General features: G+C 38.9%; 1 protein-coding gene across 2 annotated transcripts; it reads left to right on the forward strand.

Moving 5' to 3' along the window:
• Nucleotides 1-9,152: 9,152 nt before the first annotated feature.
• Nucleotides 9,153-19,700, forward strand: PTER (phosphotriesterase related). Of its 2 annotated transcripts, XM_010576117.1 has the most exons (4): nucleotides 9,153-9,587; nucleotides 11,792-12,057; nucleotides 16,081-16,221; nucleotides 19,326-19,700. In XM_010576117.1, the coding sequence occupies exons 1-4, from the start codon at nucleotides 9,156-9,158 to the stop codon at nucleotides 19,534-19,536; spliced, it is 1,050 nt and encodes a 349-aa protein (XP_010574419.1). In that variant the 5' UTR covers nucleotides 9,153-9,155; the 3' UTR covers nucleotides 19,537-19,700. The 2 variants fall into 2 exon arrangements, with proteins under 2 accessions (XP_010574419.1, XP_010574505.1); XM_010576203.1 differs by lacking the exon at nucleotides 16,081-16,221 and having other exon boundaries at nucleotides 19,326-19,536.
• Nucleotides 19,701-20,583: the final 883 nt, after the last annotated feature.

The following is a 20,583-nucleotide window of genomic DNA, read 5'->3' on the forward strand; positions in this document are numbered from 1 at the left end:
CTAGCAATGGCTGGGATATGTTTCAGAAGTATTTAACTACTTGGATAAGAAGAAGAAAGTAAGAAGAAAGGCCACCACATCTCTTATATCACAGTTTTAAGTAAATCACAGTTTTTCAGTTGGATCTTGGAAGCATGTAGGATCACTCTTCTCAAAGATATTCTGAAACCTTAATTTTGTGTGGAGCCAAAGCCACAGAGTTTTTCCTGAAGTTACTTCTGTGGAGGAGGGGGGACCAAAGAAGAACGGTATGTATGTTACCTGCTGAGGTGCTCTCTTTTTCTGCTCTTTTGGGATCTCACCTCTTACCTCAAAGTGTAAAAGGAGAATTGTTTTATCCTACAGTTGTCATTGCCCTGTCTGGAGTCACTGTAGTGAGGACTAGTCACCAAATGAAAGGAATTTAACTCTTTGTTTGCTGTGATTTGTGTACCTTCTGGCAGATGGGTCATTTTCAGATGGGTCTGGAAATGTTCAACTGGTCTTACTGCTCAAACTCTTGTGAGTTGTAAACTTTATTGCAGGACTAGGTTCTTTGTTACTCACTTCAGACTGGGTAGCAAGGATTTTTTAAAAAACAGATAGTTAATAGTTTCCAGGACAAAGATACCGAGTTTGTATCTTCTTTCAGAACTACTGTGATACCACATTCAGACAAGACAAAACAGTGGCAGGGTTCTGTGTCCAGTTCTTGTGAAGACTGAAGATTCGGCAATACCTGGAAAGAAAGCAGAAGGATATGCAGGAGACCTGACAGCCTTGTCAGCTTGTGTGTGTTGGTTGTTCCTGCTGTTTCACTATTGTATCCGGCCGAGGGTAAGAACTTGGAACAACAGGAGTTATACAAGCAAGAGGTCATTGACTTTGACCACTGACAAAGCATGCAGACTCTGCAAAGGCAGTCTCTAAGTTAAAAGATAATGCTTAAGGTACACCCATCAGCTTTAAGCTTTGCCTTGGCTCACATTAACTTTTTTTGTGTGGGCTAGTTTCTTGTTACAGCAGAAGCAGACCTTGAGAAGGGCATATGGCTTCCATTTTCTGACACAGCCATAGAGAACAGTCACAGTGGAAACTGTGAAGGCTTTCCTCAGGGTATTTTTTTTCCAGTGGGTTTTCAGATTGGTTGCAAGTTTTGGGATACAGTTTGCAGTAGTGGGGAACTGAATTTAGTTGTGTGCATCTAAGCCCATCTCTCACTAGTAAAGAAAGTGGTTTTCTGGAAGTCCCTGCTTATCCCAGTTGCTGCAGTCTATGATCTTGAATGAGGCACTGAAGCCCATCTCCACACTGTTTTCCACTGTGCATGGCTTTACAGGTTTCAGTGGATTGGTGACTTGTACGTTCTGCTGGAAGCTGACCTTGGGGTTCATCTGAATTTTTCTAGCTAGTAATGTCCAGTCTTGATCAGGAGGTAGTAATGAACATCGCTCTTCCATTGCTTAGATTTGTGTGGTGAGAAGGGTGATGTCTGTTCTTTGGTGTCTTAGACCTCCATCCCTTTTCTCTTTATTTCTGCTTGTAAAGATCCATAGAGTGATTTGGTGTGGCTCTTGGTGATGGTGCTGCACCAGTGAGTGATAATGCTCCATCCAACATGCTTACTGAAATGTTTTAAGCTTATGTGAAAATATTTCAGCGTATATGACCTTAAGCAAAAAAACAATTTAAGTCCATGAGAATAACAGTAAGAGTAGAGTTAGATGTATGCTTCTTTCAAATTTGAAATTTAGAGGGAATGAAGACTGGACATGCATTCCTGAAAAGCACAGACTTTTTTCCTGTATCATCTTGTCCTAGCAAGAAAGAGAGTATGTGCTTGTAGCCCAGCACCCATGAGAAGCAAATACAATTCTGTTTAGGCTTAAGAATACAAATGTATGTATCAACATGCAGGACTCAGCCCATATTTGCATATAGCATAATGTGACTTCAGTTCTGAATTTTTGGCCTAAACCCACTATATGTGCATGTAAAATATAATTAATTTAATGTTGGACCCTAGGGGAGAAATTTTATCTGACCTTTTATCAGGAGTAATTTTGGAAGCTGCCCAAAATGTAAAATCCCCTGAAGTTCTTCTGAAGGAGATGTTGATGAACAAAACACTTATGGGGATGTTGGTCTCGGATCTCTCTGAGGAAGAGAAACTTCAATGTGACTTTGCTTGGAGAAGCCTAGATTTTGAGACTGTTATCTGCACAGAAATAAGGTATAATAAAAGTCTGACTATTCTGTTCACAACAGCTGAACTTCAACCAATTTAAAAAAATGTGCAAAGTATTACATACTGAGTGGCTTAGACTCTGCCTCTGGGGCAAATGGTCATGTGCAGATCACATGTGCTTGCTTTGATCCCAAAGTTATGGCCATACTGTGAAATCAATATGAGAGGCTGCACTTTGTTCTGGTGTGGCTGTTCAACTGTAAGGAAGAAATCTGTTTTATTTATGTCTGGCTCAAAGCCTAGCTAGAGCAAGAATGTGACCCCCAAACCATGTGAAGCTAGAAGGTCTATCTGTCTGCCACTAGTGAAGCAATGGAGGGAATATGCAGTGAGAATTTTCACTTATCCTTTCAGGTGAACATTTAAAAGCTTTGCTTCTGACTTGCCCAGTTCCTCTCCCCAGAGCATGCTTTTTGGAGGTTCTGAGGGCAGGGAATCAATATATTGGCCTTTCACGTATGTGTGATAGTGTTTAAATTTCTTTTAAAATTTAAGTGACTTTGCTTTTAGGTCCTAGAACATTGCCAGTGCCACTCAAGCAATGTAACTACGGTGGTGTGTGTACATGCATGTTTTGCTGGGACTTCTCTTTATCATTGTAGGCTTATATAAGACTTGGCTAAAGCTCTCCTAGTTTTTTCATAGCACATATTGTAACTTTATATAAAGACTTACTTTCAGTATCCCTTCTCACTTCTACAGTGTAAAGGTTTTTTGGTTGTTCAAAGCATATATAGGAAATCTAGTGAAAAACAATATTTAGCATTTCTTTTAGCTTGGCTTCTAAAGGAAATAAATGTTTCTGAATGGTTTGGGGACCAGAAGTAGGTCACTGAAGGCCACAGCATTAACCCACTATTCTGAGTATCTCCAGAACAGTGTGCTTCAGGAAAAAATGTGCAAAGGTAGTGATAGGTGATGCTTTTTAAATATTTCCCCCAAGAGTTCTCTAGGTTTTGAATCTGTTGGCCAATTTCTACCCAGTTGAGAGATTACACATATCTGAAGTGGTGAGGTTCTTACGTGCATGAAAATATATCCGCCCAAAGATGGGAAACTGCAGGTGCCCCATTAAGGGAAGAGCTGCAACATATGCTCATATGGGGTTAGACAGGAGTTCTTGTAGGAGAGACGCACTGTAAGCATTCCCCTCCTCTCTGAGAAGAGCTTTAGTCAAGGCTTGAAAAATCTCCTGAGTGACATCGATCCTTAGGATGCAAGGACACCTTGCCTCAGTGTTGATGCTCATGGAAGTACTAGCATGCCCTTACCCCCTTAGTACACTTCCGCACTAGACAAGGGGCCGTACCGTGAAAAGCTGTCATGATACTTGTTTGGTTTTTTTTTTTTAATTAACAGACTATGAAGGTAGTGAAAAAAAAAAACCAAAACAAATGCCTCTGAATAGGTAAGATTATTTTCCTTGGCTCATTTTTCTGAGTTAGCTTGAAATTTAGCAAATCATGATTATCTCATAGCTCCAGTTTGGGACAGGAAAAAGACCAATGTGACTTCTGACCAATGTCAATTCTGAAGACAAAGAGGAACAATTAGGACTTCAATGAGAATAATCTGTGTTAGCTTCAGAGAAGCATATCTGCCATTTCTGCAGAAGAGACAGGAGTTTGCCCAGAAACCTGCATTTTTCATAGTACGTTTACCTCTTTTCCAAATTCTGTTTCTTGGGCAAAATAAACCAAAAGCAGTATGAGATGTGCTGTTAACTCGCCTAACACAGAGACAACTAGTGGTGCTGTGAGAGTACCTGTGTAGGAGTATGGTGTCACAGGCTGTTGGACACCTTTGCAGACATTGACACAGAGGGAATTGCTGGGCTAAATGACAGGTAAGCCTGTATCTGTCCTGGAGCAGGTGCAAGTTCAGTCCTGCTGCTCTCACCCAGTCAGCTGTGGTGAACTCTGCTCCACAGCCCTTGTAGCTGCACTTCCCTGACGCTGTGCATGAGGAAAAAAAGCCATGCTTATTGAAAGCAGTGTATGAGAGAGAGCTGAGTTTCAGGCATGTTTATTCTGTAATTAGTGCTTCTGAATGAATTTTTGAAGATGATAATGTAGATCTGGCACCTATGTGTCAGAGAAGTTAGGAAACTTGCTTGTCTGATGGGGAAGAGGAAGAACCGTGGTGGCAGTATTGAGTTCCTTCCAGCCCCTAAACCTCTACAGAGTTGGCAGAAGCATGGGGGAAGAGGGAAAGAAGTTCATTTTTTAAATTCTTCCTGACAGTCTACATGTGTTCTCCTACCCTCTGCCTCTCCTATTCCTTTGTCTTGCTAACTTTTTCCCTCATTGAGAAATGTTTACATGTGGGAAATGGTGAGATAACACCACATAGATTAGCTAATGGTAATTTACTACAAATGTCATGCATTTCTAATTTGGGGCTTTTACACGCTCTGTAGAAGTTGCTCACAGTAGAATTGAATGCTCAAAGCATTTCCTTCATCTGTAAATATACAGCAAACCTGCACTATGTCACTTTTCCTAGGACTGCATGGTTATAAAGGAAAGACTCACTTACAATGCTCTTGATGTAGCCAGGGCAGCCTTTGTTTCTAAATGGCAGCTGTGTTTAACTTTTTTTGAATATAATAAATACCTGTTGAGCCATTCTTTTTGCTTTTTTGTAAATTTTGTGTCACAGCAATCTGGATTTAGTGTCACTGTAATCTCACGTTGTAATATAATGGCAATAAAATTATTCCCATACAAGTCTAGAGAGAATCTGTGCTAATACCATTAAAATGTGCTTACCAAATCAAAACAAATGCGGCATTAGCATGTGGAAACTGTGTTTATGTGATTATAATGTTTCAGCAATACAAGATTACTGTAGGAAGCAACTAATGCGAACCTAGAGAGACTTCCCATTAGAAGACTATTAAAATGACACAATGACTGAAGCGCAAGTTTCAGATGGGAAAAGCAAAAACACAAATCTTGTCATCAGTATTCAGGCAAAACATCTATTGAACTCAGTGGAGTTTTTACCAGAATCAGGAATGCAGTACCATGACCTTTTTAGCAGCAAGTCTCTTTTCTCTTAACAGTACCTCTAGGAAAAATATTTACTTTGCCAGTATTTAGCAGCTGACTAATGGTGAGAATTGTATTTTATGCACCATACAATTGGTGGTTGTAAAGATTTGTCCAGAGTTTTACAGAAATGTTAAGGTATTGTTTCAAGGCTGTTCTGAAATAATACAAGTTTTGTTTATATCTTAAAGCAATTCTCATTTTCTTTTTATCTGAATGTGTAATTTTCAGGAAATATACCATTTCTTTCTCTGCTTATACAGCACCTGGAGCAGAGAAGCCTTGGTCTATGCAAGAGCACCTTGGCAATACCACAGCATAAACTAGTCATTTCCAAACCCAAAATACCTCTTATTGCCAGAGAAGAGCCTACCTATTTATCTTTTGTCATAGGAATCGACACCCTTCCCCTCCCCTCAGACTGGGTTAAGATTCACACATCTTATGTAGGACCATCTAAAATATACTTGTCTTGTCCAAGATTGTTTCTTGGCTCCCTCTGTAGTCCATGGAAGGAGGCCAGTATTACCTGTCCTATCAGAAACATTCAAAATAGGCTGGATGAGTTGCCTATAGATATGTCTTTCCATCTCCACTATGAAAATGGTCTAGATGATTATTCTGTAAAAGACATACATCATTTTAGATGGTTAAATGAGGTGATATGAATTCAGTCCTTGGTGTATGAAAGAAGAAACTTTCTCAGAAGAAAGTTCTACATAAAACAGGGCATGCAACTCATTAGTAAAGCACACAAACATTGATTTGTGTAGTAACATATACATGCTTAAATTAAGCAGTAGTCCTTATTCCATTTAAAAGCTGTTTGCCCCTAAAATCTGTTTTAAAGACACTAATTAAATTCTGGTTCCATCAGGTGAATCTTACTAGGAATAATATATTATTTTAGCATAATCAGAGCATGCTGCCTATGTAAATGACAGTAGGGAAGATATCGGGACAGTGGTTTTAAAAATAATTCCAGTCACAGGTTGTTGGCTGTCTTTAGTTTTCATAATTTTTTTATTAAAAGCAGTAGGTTTCTAAAACTGTGTTAGTAAGCAGGCACAGACATTAATATTAATCATATTTTTCATGCAGATAAAATTAGGCCTACTTTAAATGCTGTTTCTGTCAGTTTCTGTTTTTGTGATGCTGCTTATATTTATAAAAATCCTTGGCCTTAATCAAAAGGTTCAATAGTAGGCATTGGTTCTGTAAACTCTGTATGTGTGCTATAATCTTAAATCTAGAGTCTAAAAATCAACAGATTGGTATCTGCTACAAGAGAAACCTGGCACTGGAACTGGTAATTTTAGATGTTTCCTGCTGTTATAAATCAGAAGACAGCAGCCTCAGGCTGTAAGAAGATCTCACACACACAACCATAGGTCTTCGCAGTGGGCAGGCCAGATTAATTAAGGGTAATCTAAATTAACTGTGTCAGAAAGGAATTAGTGTGAACAAATGTTGAAAGTCAACTTTTTATCAAAGTAGTAATCTGAAAGTGAGCAAAAATTCACATTCAATTAGAGTGGCCTTTTTGAGTAACTGCACTATTAAATAGCTAAAAAACTGAAGTGGAAACTTGTTAAGGAAACAGACTGTAATCAATTTGTGTCAAGTTTTATCAAAAGAACTTCAATACTTGTATATTTAATTATGTAACAAAATACTTATATAGGTTTGTTTTCCTAACTTAACAAATGGATTTGAAAATTGTCAGTGAACATGGGGAAAGAAAGTCTGTCTCCAATGCAGAGAGTAGTTATCACTCTTTATGCTGTCAGGGTTTTACTGATTACCTGAGTGTAGATATTGAACGTCAGAAAAAAGGGGGGAGGGAGGGGAGAAGCAAAGGTAATGCAATTATCTTAGAATTATGTTAGTCTCTTTGCTGTGCATATAAGAATGACTCAGATCATTGAACTTTCTCCAAAATAGTGGGTTGCTCTGTAGAGCATCAGCTTTGTTCAAGGATGGAATTAATAACTGGGTTGGACAACTTAATTGAATTGCAGCTAGCAGCAGTTTCTAAGACAGGTATTTTGCTTTTAATTATTTGCTCAAGAATAATATTTTCTGAAATCATGTACTTCTTAATTTATTTGGCAAAAAATAAATCATTATATTAATCAGCCAGCAGTCTGTTCTATGAGAGTAATTATTCTTCTGCCTTCTCAAACAAGTCAACACACTAGTCTAGAAATGAAATTCATAAAAGAACAGTTCTTCCTAAGTCTGCTTTTACACAAAGCAAGCAAACATAGTCAGTCCTTTCTCTTTCTTATGGATGGCCAAGTTTTCATATGAAAATAGCTGCCAGCTCTACAGACTTCACTAGGCAGGTGATATCTGCCTTTTGCAGGGGCTGGGTCACTTTCTTACATTGGTACTCTGGCAATGACTGCTTCTCATGAGATGAAAGTATCCCCAAAGAGATCTTGACATTCTTGTGCCCTTTGATATGTAGAGTTCAGTGCCCTTCAGATTTCAGTTTTTCTGTCATCCTGGTAGATTAACTTTAGCAGTTAAAAGGAAAACGTCCTCCGAGGGCTTCACCAGTAACAAACCCATGTTTGTGATATTACTGACTAAAAGGGAGACAGAAATGGGAAAGACCTCTGTCTTTAATCAATAATGCATGCTCTAGTTAGTCCTGTCCTCTGGACATGATTAAACATGTATTTTGTTTCATAACTGATGATTTTGGTTGACTAGGGATTATAACTATATATCCTCAAGCCTTTGCAACTAGCATCAGGAAGATCTAACATGAACTGGGTAGTCAGCTATGTTTAACGTTAATATGGCACATAAACTAAAAAGACTACCCCCGCTCCCAAAAGAAGAAAATACCCCAAAATCCCAATGGAGAGAGCTTCAGCTAATTCTAACCTGCAGTGAGTCAGGCCAAACTCCCAGAGGGCAGTTGCCTTTGACATGAACCAACTGCAGGCAGTAGCCTCAACCTGTATCTTTGTCACCACTCATTTGAAGTTTTGAGAAATAACATTGTTTCGTTCATGTTAAAGATGAAGAAAGAAGTCTCTCAGAGGCTGAGCTGTATAAAGTTAGGTGTTAGGTTAAGGCACGTTCTTAACTGGTAAAATATTTGGTGAATGAACCTGATGGGAAAAGCACTTTGGCTTTTGCCTCGCTGTTTGGGGGCCACACTGTATCTTTAGTGACTGTTGTCAGCCTTGGAGGAGTTGTCCTGGGCTGTTCCAGACCTCCACAGCGCAGCTGGCAGGAGAACCTGAGACCCTGTTGAAGCCGAAGGAGCAGATGTTCACCCCCATCCCTGCGTTCCTCCTACAGAGGGGCAGACCAGGTGCCCAAACACGGACAGCTTCCTCAGCACGCGAAGGGGGCAAGTGAGTCTTGGAGGACACAGATAATTAAGCTGAATGTACCAGTAAGGAATACTCAGCCTTGGTGCCAAGTATCTTCATCTGGTGGCTCAAGCTGACAAATTTGTCAGTTGCTGAAGAGCAGAGAATCCTAAATGAACATGCAGTGGTTGTTATTAAATAGGAAACATTTATCTTAATGTGATATTGACTATAGCACAATAAATGATCACAATTTCCTTGTACTGGAATGTGATATTTTTACATTGTTACAGTACTGATACCAGTGCAGTTGGGTAAAATAAATGCTTTATTTTTCATGTTGGCAACTCTACTGGAAACAGCGTTTGAAAACATTCCAGCGAACACACACAGCGTGTAGGTATGTGCGTGAGAGGGAGGAGGGAATTCAGAAATTGTGTAAGAAAAGTTTGCTCTTTCTGAAATGTCTTTGTTTCCTTTCTTCTTCCTTCCCAGATTCTTTTAGAATCTGATTATTTTTTTCCCTTTTGTTGAAGAAAAATGCCTTTCTTGAGAGGCAAAGCGCAGACTGTCTTGGGCCCTGTGGAGCCAGACTGCCTTGGCTACACATTGACTCATGAACACTTGACTATGAACTACAGCGGCTGTTATTGTCCACCTTCTCCAGGCCAAGAGCATCTGTCTGATGCGCCCATTGAGATGAAGAACTTGTTTTGGATTAAGCAAAATCCCTACAGCCATAAAGAAAACCTTCTTTTGTATCAGGAAACAGATGCTGTGAAGGAGGAGCTGTTGCATTTTAAAGCAGCAGGTGGTGGGACGATTGTGGAAAACACGACCACAGGAATTGGTCGGGATATGAATACTTTGAAGAAACTTGCTGAAGAAACTGGAGTCCATATTATTGCTGGGGCTGGGTTTTATGTGGATTCCACTCATTCTTCTCAAACACAGGCCATGACAGTGGAGCAGGTGAGTCCTAACCATTGCTTCAGTGTCTCTCTTGTATGAATTATCCCTGGGTGAATCAAAGTTGGAGAGAAATTCCAGCAAAATAGATGGTATCTATAAGTTCTCAACGTGAAAAAAACTTGGGAACAGCATTAGTGTTTGTGTATTATAGCTGGACCAGCTCTACTTGAGTGTGCTGGGATTATCTGTCAGCATTTCCAATTAAGCTTCATTTTCTCTCAGGAGTTTGTTATAATGCAACAGTAAAAGTAAAATAGAGTACATCATGTGTGGGCATCTGGTACAACACCAATTATCCTGTTCTTTTTACAATTTTTAAGGAAGGAGTGTATCCCTTCTACCTCTTTTGTCTCTTTTTCTGGCTAATTGCTTCCTAATGAGATCACCCAGAATTCCTGTAAAAAGCATAAATAACTGCAATATTTATAGGACAGTTGTAAATCATTCTCTGCTCAGGCTGCTGTATGTTATATCTCTCTTCTCTACCATTTGTCCAGACTTTTCAGGGCAGAGTTTACATCAGATTATTTGTACGGTGCCTAAGACAGTGTGTTAATAATGACTGAGGTCCCCAGATATTCCTATAATAATAAATAATCATTCATCTTTTAATAAGAAAATGTGATGATAGGGAGAAGAGGGAAGGGAACTCTCCAAGGCAGGAGGCTGTGAATGTGGATGAACAGAGCTGAGAAAATTTTTTAAAAATCTGTCACAGTTTACAAATTAGTCAAATTAATTTTAAAAATCAATGGTCAAAACTTGAGCAGCGCTGCCAACCACACTGGACCCAAGCTGGCCCAAGCTGTATGGAACCACACTACTTTTCCTAAATACTCCTCCATCACTTCAAATTTGATACAAATAGATTTCTTGGGCCAAAGGTTTCCCTTCTGTATTTGGTGGACTGCTGGAGATAGACAGATGTCCTGTACTCAGCAGGTAATCAATACTTAATCCAATCAAGAAGACAGTTACTTAGAAAGGGTTGTGCAGTGCCTGATCTGTGATAACTGGTGGTTCCTCATTTGCCAGTGAATTTGACATGATGATAAGTTTTCTGATTAGACAAAGGCGATTTGAATATTTTGAGAGATGTTCTTCAGGAGAGGAGTGAATTCTGTATCTGGTTGTCTACAGAAATGGTTGGTAGACTGGTTGTACATGAAGCAGAAGGTGTGTGATCACAGGATAAAGAAGCCTGTTCTGAATTGTAATAGCTTGGACTGACTTTTGTGTGTTGAGTATTTACCAATATGTTGTATGATGCTGTTGAGGAGACAAGGTGTGGAGTAGACATAAGTCACAGATTTATCTGAAAATTGGTTTGGGGTTTTTCAGTTTCCTGGATTTGCTTGCAAACATTCCTTCTTCCTCTGCTCACTTCATTCTTCCTTAAAATCATGATTTCCTTTAACATTTGGGGCCAAAGAGTTAGAAGGTCATCGTCAGTGCCACTTTGTGCTCTCGATTCTGAATGTGTGCTTTAAGATCTATGGCCTATTCTGGAAAAGAAAAACTAAAGCTTTTGTAACAAAAACTAAAGCTTTTGTAACAAACTGCTTTTTTTAGGAGATTCTGATGTCTTTTTTGCCTATGAATATTTTAAAAGCAAGCTAATTTTGACCCAGTAAATTTGTCAGCTGAGCTTTGTTCTTGTAGTTCTGAAGTCAGCGGAGCTCCTGTTGTTTTGCGTTGGCATTCCCACAAGCAGGATTTGCCTTAAAATTGTCTCTTCAGGATCTTTGCCAGTTTCTACCTTCAATATCTGAATGACAAGGAAACTCTGATCCCTTGTTTTGCAACAAATCACATTGAATTGTTTCTGGAGCCACTTCAGGAGTGTGAGACACAGGTTTCATGATAAACGAACTTTTTTTTTTTTTTTTAAATTAGTCTCAGCCTAAATCAGTGTTCAAGTTATATGTAGACCAGCTATCTTGGCAAATCTGGACAACTGTGTGAGTGGATACTGTTAAATTGATTTGCTTCTGTGTTTATTTTGGTCACAGTGAATGGCTAGCATAACATTACTTGACAGAAACCGGATTTTAACTGCAGTGTTTTCACACACCCAACTGTTAAGTTCAGAAATATCTCGGGAGTATAACTAGCACAGTGTCCATAGGCCAAATTTATTTAACACAAATTTATTTAACACAAATAGTATTAATAACCCCAAATCTCATTTTCCTGTTCTCTAGTTTACAGGCATTATTGTTGATGAGATACTCAATGGAGCAGATGGGACTAACATCAAGTGTGGTGTGGTGGGAGAAATAGGTTGCTCCTGGCCTTTGACTCAGAGTGAACACAGAGTGCTTCAGGCAACAGCGCAGGCTCAGTCACAGCTTGGGTGCCCCGTTATCATCCATCCTGGCAGGAACAGCGGTGCACCTTTCCAGATTATCCGCATTCTGCAGGAAGCTGGGGCCGATATTTCAAAAACAGTCATGTCTCACCTCGACAGGTAAGCAGACTATTCTCCTGTCCTTCTGGCAGTGTTGCCACAACTCACTGGGGTTTTGGGGAACTACGCTCCAAATAGCTAGGCTTCTGTTGTGCACTGGGATCACAACATGAAGAATTATCTTTAAGTTTACTGACTTAAAAATAACTGCTTATATAGAGCTTGATCAGCTTCCAGCACTTCAGTCAGCATCAGCTTTTAGATTCACATTGATAAAAAGATTTTGGGATTTTAAATGCTCTCTTTGAAGGCCTGGGAGTGAGATTAGGAATAACTGTAGCCACATATTTTAAAAATGGGAATTCCATTAATTTGTATCCCTGCACAAATCCCTGTATTTACAAAGCACTGGACATTGAGCAGCTCTCACCAAATTGGGTGGGAATTTGCTGGGCTTCCAGCGTTTTTGAAAACTGGGCCACTCTTAAGGGCATTACCAAAATCTCACAGAAGCTAATGGAGAACTTGATTTGGCTGGATTCGGGATCAAAGCAGAAGGCAGATCTTTAAGATTCTCCTACCAGACAGAAGAAATATTGCTTAAAAAGAAAACAGTTGCATTTTGTATAGTTCTTAGCATAGACCAGTGAGCTAAGTTTTAGTTTCCTTGAGAGCAAAAACCAGGAGCACCACATCAGACATGGAGATGAATTGGGATGATTTTTTCTCTCTCTGGTTTAGAAACACAGCCTCTATTACCAAATCAGTTTTGTGTGACCTTGTGTTGCTGATGGTAAGCTGAAAAATATCCAAGCATTGATTAGTTTGGCCAGTTGCTGAATAATGGAGACTGTGGTCATATGATTCTCAGCAATTGGATTGTTTGCCCTCAATGTGAGTGTAATACAGGCAAAAGCACTGTGCTCCAAATTTCTAATGGTTATAGGCTCTTAAGAGCTTGCAAATCAAGCTACAGGTGTCTTCTATTCCCACAGAGCTCAATGTTTTACTTGGGGATTTTTAGGAGCATAAAATTCAGTGCCATGAAATTTTATTTACATTTGATTATATATAAATGATATGGGCTTTCTTTATGTGTTTACCTGTATTCCATTGTATCTATAGCTATATTTTTCTCTCCTTTTTAAAGAAAAACTGATTACTTAAATCTTTTTATGAAAGAGGACTGAGCAAGCTGCAGGTGTCAGTAGTTACATAGCCATTTTGATACAACATAAACATCCAGTTATGTTTTTTTGCCTTTATACACTGTTGTAAATCACTGAAGTCAGTGATTGCTGGAAAATAAGCAATATAAGTAGGAAAACAGTCAAGACAGAGGTGCAGTTTCACTAACTGCCGCTGATGCACAATATGACATTTCCTTATACTCCTTCTATCATTACTTTCACACATTCAGGTTGGCACTTGCTATAACGTAGACTCTAAACTACCGTGAAGTTTGGCTTTGCAATGTGCATTTAACATTTTAAGTCTCCTCCAGTGAGAAAAATCCATGTGGGAGCATCCCAGTCCCTTAAATGTGAGATAAATTTGTACATAGCTCCATATTTCATATCTGCTTTTGACATAGACAGAATGATAGTTTTCAGGTGGATTTACAGTCAAATGATAAAACTAAAATCCTGGCTACCATGTTTTACAATTTAGCACCTTAGAACAAAAGGTAGCAAGTGTCCATAGTGAAACTATAGTGTAGATAAAGGCTGGGAAGCAAAAGCTATCCAGTCTTGGCTTTGGCCATTTATTAGGGATTAAGGTTATAAAGGTATCTTGGTAGAGATCAACATTGATTCACTTGAGTAGCTTTTGTTAGAAGACTCACAGCAACCGTTACGAATGCCTGCTTGGTAATGGTTTGGTGGGTGTCCCTGCCGTAATTTATGGATGAGGTCCAAACTACAGGATGCTTCTCTGTGTCCCATCTCCTTTTCCATGCACTCAGGGCTGCTCAGGGACACGTGTTGCCCAAACACCTAATTCCAGCATAGAGATTAGCAATTTGACCTGAGAACTGCTGCTGCTGCTACATCCCTGTGGTTTACAAGGAGACCCAACAGCTGATGAAATTAAGCTCTCCTGCTCTTTGTTGGGACAGAGCACCGAAAAGCACAACACTAACAGTAGTTTTAAAAAGAAATTTTTCTGGCTGTGATTTTGAAATATATCGCTGGGTGGTTTTTGCCGCCTGCACAGGATTGAATACTCTTGGCTACCATCTCCCTGTGAACTGAGCAGGGCTGGATCTAAAATAACCCGTTCTCTTGCTCTGCACTTTGAAAACTCATTTGGTGATAAATGTTCAATCTCTGTAAACTGTAACATTTATTTAAAAATAACACTTTTTATTAATTACAGTTGGCAAGTCTTAGACTCCTGCTGATGGCAGGCTTGTTTGAACAAGGGTTTTCTCTCTCTCAACCCATCTGTTCCTCCTACTTGGTCCTGTTGTTAAGTCATAATATTGAAATCGTGACATCAGTGTCGCGAAGGCTTACAAGAAATTAAATTATGCAGGTGATAAACTCAAAATAAACTTCATTGTAACCAAAACTGTTTAACAGGTGATAAACTAAGAATGAAGTTTGTTCTAATCAAAATCATTTAGTGCTCTGATAAATATTAGTAAACTACAGGTTCAAGATGTTGAACGGAGCTAATAATACACAACCGACTTAAAAATTCTTAAGCTTTAGAAATGAGGATCCAAAATGTGCAATCACTCACCTAAAAGATGAGGGCTCTCAACCTGCAGGAGTTACCTTGGGCAGCGTCCCGACCCACGGGGCAAGCCCCCAACTGCAGACCCACTGCTCTGAGGAGCACTGGCTCCATTTGCCCTTCAGCGGGCCTCCATTTATACCCCAGTTGAATCTGAGCTGTGGTCATACATGGTTAATGGTCGGGAAGTTTCTTTTGACCGAAGTGTTCCGTTGACTGAGGGCCTTGCCTTTGGACCGAAGAGTGTACGTGACAGTCGTTACTGGGGAGAGCTGCGGTTCAACGGTCGGGAGGTTTTGAGGGGTTTCGGTCTTTACCAGGGTGGGTGCGCCTGCCACAATCAGTCATTTCCATAGCAATGGACTGTGATGTAATTGGATAGGGTGAAATTACTTTGTGACATCAATATCTGCAATAATAAAAAAATTAAACTGCTGCCCTTTTGGTTAACTGTGCTGTTCTTGTGGAAACTTATTTTTTTCCTTAGATGAAAAAAATTGTGGTTATAAAGATAAAATTACAATGTATCATTTGAGTGGTTTTGTTTTCCTTTGGATAGCTTATACTCTTGGTAAATATATTTCAAAGAAACAAAAATATTCCAGAGAGCGCTTGTTTCAGTTGCCATTCTTTCCAAATGAGTGATGGGTTTTAGTTCCTTCACTTTTCAAATCTGCTGCAAAGCCCATGTCCCAGGTACTCACAGTGCCATTATATATTTTGGTGAGAGCGTTTCCTTAAGGCGTTCCGGCCAGATCCCAGTGCAAACAATGATATATTGCTGTTCTAATGACAATCTAGAAACAGCACTGTACAGAATAGAAACTAAAGACAAAGTTGTGTATTACCAGTGTGTGATGGATGAAACAAGCCCTGGATGTAGCTGTCTCTTGTAACTCTGTTGGGAAAGTAAATCTGTCTTGTGTAAGTAATCCATTGTCTGTTTTTTTAAATGTCACTATGAATTAACCTGCTCCTTAAATGTCCTTCCTTGTTAGGTTGTCTGTTGAGAGGGTTAGTGATATCAAAAGTAAGTAACTCTCCTGTTTCCATTTAAAGATTATCATAAATGTTTTCATTATTTAATGGGGGAAGAGGTGGGTTTGTTTTGGGTTTTTTTAATGCATGAAGTCCCAGATGAATGTGAGAAGGACAGTGCTCTGTATCAGCTTAAGTTGCATGTGTCAAACAGGACTCCTGTTTTTCAAAAGGATGAATTAAATCTTAGATTATTGGGTTTGTTCCTTGCAGGTAGGAAATCACAAAATACCTATCCTTGCATCATGAGATTTTTTTTTCTTATTATTACAATGCTGACTTTGTGTTATATATGTTCTGTAGGACTATATTTGATACAAAGGAACTTCTGGAATTTGCTAAACTTGGATGCTATTTAGAGTATGACCTATTTGGTACAGAATTTCTTCATTACCAGTTCCATCCTGATATTGACATGCCGAGCGACAGTGAAAGAGTTGCAAGGTATGTGCTTCCATGCAGTTTAAGCTATAGCATTGCCATTGACATATGAATATTATTGGTACTTGTTTTAAGGCCATCACAGAGTGATTCTGCTTGCTGTTCAAAATTGTCTTTTTTCATACTAAAATAATGACTTTTTTTTTTCCTGCTGCCATCACACCTTTAGAGCAGCATTTATAATTTCTTCTATCTGCAAAGGAAGATGTAGACTTATAGTGTTACAGAAAGTTGCTTGAGAAGAAGATCAAGAGCTTTTTTAACTTCATTCTCTATCCTAATTCCAAGCTGATCTGGTTGAATTTTATCATTTACTGCATTTATATAGATTGTAAAAAAGGAAGGGCTGGAGATAGTGGATTTATGTTAGGGTTTGGCTTTTGTTTGAAACATAGTATTGGAAACCTAGTGCTGCTACTAAGCATCATCTGAGCCTGTTACATTGCCTCACAAATGTGCTAACCGAGCAAAACTCACTGCTTGTCTTGGGTGGATTTGATCCTGTGCTTCTGTCCTGAAAACCAGACTTTTTTCTTTCAAGCACTTTATCACCTCTCTTCCCCCTCTCCTTTTGCCCTTTGTCTCTTTTGAAGGATGAGATTTCTGTCTCCTCAGAACTCCCATGCTCCTTACACTCACAATGAAAATATTGGGCCCACTGGCAGGATACCTCTTCCCTGCTTCTCGTCAGCACATGCAGTCTCAGCTCAGCTGCACAGCTAATCTCTTGGGCTGTGCTAACACGAGGTTTTGCCAAGGAGATGCATTCCTTCCAGAAACTGAGACAGGTAGGATCAGCTGGGAATGGGCATCTCACTCCTTCCACTCTGTCCAGAGGTGTGATCCTCCTGTGCTGTTTGTCCACAGTGTCCATGTGCAGTGAAGTGGCAGGTTTCTGAGGGGTGTGCCTTTTTTCCTTCCAGAGTCACAAACAGTTCTTAATTCTCCTTCATGAGAAAGATTTTATGATGCCTGATCACTATTGAAGTCACTTTCTAGCTTTCGCTTACATTTCAGACATAGCTTCCCTCCCCCTCATTGTCAGATTAACCTCAACACTAATCTTCCCTGTTTTCAGACTCTTCTCTTCTTAAGAAGGTGCCGTGGTTACTATTCCACTTACTACCAAGTCTTTGCTGCTGCTTTTCACACTAGAAATCATTTCTCTGTCTTGAGGGCTCTCAGTCTTGCACTCAGTATTTTAAACTGTTGCAATGAACCCACAGCTTTCACATTTAGAATAGGTAAAGTTGCTCCCCTCCTGTGTGCCTCCCCCCTCTCCTGTGCCATGGGAGGTCAGCGTGTACAGAAGCACTGTGAAGAATATGTGTAGAAGAATGGACTATGCCTTGGTTAACAAGTGCTTGTTCAACCGTGGCAAAGTTTTCATTCTATCCATGACACTTGCTCAGTCACCAACGTCTTGAACTCTCTGGCATTTGAGTATTTCTTGCAGCAGGCTGTTTATAGGAAAAAAATACAAAAAATTTGTCTTCTCATTGTATGGTGTGAATATGTGCATTTGAGTTAGAAGTGCCATTAAATGGAAAAAACTGAATTTTTTCAGGGACAGTTTTTCTTTGAGTCAGAAGCAAGTACTAACTAGACTTACAGGAATGAGCAAAAACCAGCAATGAATATGGAATATAAAGGACCATGTGCCTCTCCAACCAATGAAATTAGTCCAAATATGAAAGGAGATGATTCTAAGAAGATGTTTGGTCAGCAAAGAACTTAGTCTCTCCAGTGTCATTGCTCTTACTCTCCACTTGGCTTGTGGTCTCTCTGTATTTCAGGCTGGAGAAGATACTTGTGATGTTGTAATACTACAGTATACGTAGTGTTGTGCACTATATGGCACTATTTATGGTGTTTTTTTGAAAGATGCTAATATTTTACCAGGATCTGTCTTTCTTGCCTTCTTCCTGCTGCCTATATTGATTTGATCCTGCTACATGTATCTCCTCATAACTAACTGTAATAAAAAGTGACAGTAAGGGCTTTCGGATACAGTGCAGTTACTTACTTATAAAACTAGTATTTGCTTTCTTGCTGATCAACACACAGTCAGGAAGGTAAGATTTAGAATTTCACAGTGCTGGCAAATGATGGAATTGGGTGCCTTTAGGAGGAATGAGCACTTTCCAGGTCTGGTCTATCCATCTCTGCCACTTTAATGCTGCAATCTACTGCCAAACTAAACGGAAGCTTAGTGGGAAACTTAACAGTCATGCAATACAGGAGTTCATACATCCACCGAATAAATTCTAAAAAATGAGCTGAGCAAAGGATTAAGGTTACCAGAGTGAAATGTGGAACAGAAGGACTTGTTGTAGCAGACTTGCTACAAGGGAGTGACCAGAAGGATCACTTCTTTTTCCAAGCTGACTTCTTGTCATTTTGCCAAGTGTGTTTAGCTGGGCCGCCACAGTAACTCCTCTTATTTCCTGGCATATGCTAGCACTGTGCAATGCCTGTCTTATTTATCTTCTTCTTTAATGAACATCTTTGAAATGTGTTTGGATGATATGGAACTGTCTATATGGAATATGATGCTGACAACTTCAAATTTTTATTACCCTGGTTTGCTAAATGGGAATTAACTAAAGATGTGGAAGTATTTGTGTAATTGAGCCAGGCTTCCTAAATGACCTGTCACACACAGGGTCTGGTCATTAACAAATGTAATGGGACTTGCTTTGTGACAGCAGCAAGAACTAACCTGCTGAAAAGGAGTTTATGTAGGAAATTACTACTTACTCATATCTATAAAACCTGTGTCCCATGCTTGGTGATGCTGAAGCTCTTGAATTCCTCCGTGGACTTAATGGGACTGGGAATGCAAAGTCATGCGCCAACTGGAGTTTTCCTTCTCCGCTTTGAGATGTGTAGTGGTATGTTTTCAGAGGTGGGGTTTTTTCATTCAATAATGTGTTTTAATTTCAATTAAGTATAAGGAATATGTCTTCTGAGGACCTAAAAATAAGTATTTTCAGTTATAATACAGTCCAGCAGTACACTAACGTGAAAAACGTAAATCCTGCCCAGTTCTGTGCTGCTGCAGAGTGAGAACCTTTCACTGACGGATGTGCTTTTTACTTTTGCAGGATTCGTATGCTGATCGATGAAGGCTATGAAGACAGAATTCTGATTGCTCATGATGTGCACACTAAGAATAGGTTGATGAAATATGGAGGTCATGGATATTCACATATCCTTAAAAATATAGTTCCTAAAATGCTAATTAGAGGCATATCCCAAGATAAAATTGATAAAATACTCCTAGCAAATCCAAAGCGGTGGTTGACTTTTAAGTAGGAATGATGAGTAAATATTCCTATTTTATAGGGAAGCTTGATAAAATTCAGATTTTTTTCAGGAGAGCACTCATTTTAAAACTTGGTTCTTTTCAGAGAAACTGGAAGTTATTAATTAGATGCGAACAAACTGATTATGACTTTTTAATTAGAACGACAAAATTATGTATTCTCTCTGCATTTTCTCCTTTCTAAAAGTCTGTTCATGAATGATTAACTGGGTATGAGCCTACCTGCAAAGTCTTTTCAATTGAAATTTTAAAATTTTTTCTAGAGAGTAATCTAATACTATTATTAGATGTTACCCAAAAGATTTTTGAAGATGCATCATCTGGACATTGAAGGAAATTATGGTTTTCAGTTAAATTCCCCTTCTCCAGGGGGTGATTTTAATCCTTGTAATATTGACAATCTTCTAATTATCCTTAGATTCTTTAAATAATGCTTGATAAAAGACTGGGGTTTTTAAATAGCTTCTGTAGACAACAGAAGGCAAAAGGAATCTCAAATAATTCTGAAGAGATATTGTTTCTTTCTAGTTTAACAATTTACATATTTTTAACTGAAAGTGTAAAAAATACATGGAAAAATACATTTTTTGAATAAAGCAATGTGATGACCTTTTAAACTGTGTGCAGTATTATTACGTATGTCTTTTTTTAATCGCTTTGATTTTTTTATCCTGAACTTTTGGAATCTCACAGCGATCATGCGAAACTTCATGCCGACCAGCTTCTTTTTGTAAGGATGCAACACCAAAAGTCAAAATAAATTACATAATACGGTTTTAATGAGTTGTAATAGTTATAACAAAGGTTGTGATATAAGTCTTTACAAATCAGTATATCAAGATATGATGAAAAAGGAAGAAATGTTTGCCTTATATGTGTTTTTCACATGAAGTGTGTTCTTTGCTCTTGTCTAACCAGGGCAGGTGATTTATCCAAAAAATGGTCTTATCCAGTAGCAGTGGTAGCCCGATTTCAAAAGCTTCTTCAAATTTGACCATATACATCTTGTAGTGTTGAGCTTTTCCAATAAATACCTT

This window comes from Haliaeetus leucocephalus, unplaced genomic scaffold (assembly GCF_000737465.1).
Source record: "Haliaeetus leucocephalus isolate CR32 unplaced genomic scaffold, Haliaeetus_leucocephalus-4.0 Scaffold0, whole genome shotgun sequence".
In the NCBI taxonomy this organism is placed as follows: Eukaryota; Metazoa; Chordata; class Aves; order Accipitriformes; family Accipitridae; genus Haliaeetus; species Haliaeetus leucocephalus.

Bases quoted from the DNA above. Each gene is read 5' to 3' on its own strand.
- PTER (XM_010576117.1), top strand. From the start codon at position 9,156: ATGCCTTTCTTGAGAGGCAAAGCGCAGACTGTCTTGGGCCCTGTGGAG. The intron at 9,588-11,791 runs GTGAGTCCTAAC...CCTGTTCTCTAG, and splicing joins AGGCCATGACAGTGGAGCAG to TTTACAGGCATTATTGTTGA. The intron at 12,058-16,080 runs GTAAGCAGACTA...TATGTTCTGTAG, and splicing joins GTCATGTCTCACCTCGACAG to GACTATATTTGATACAAAGG.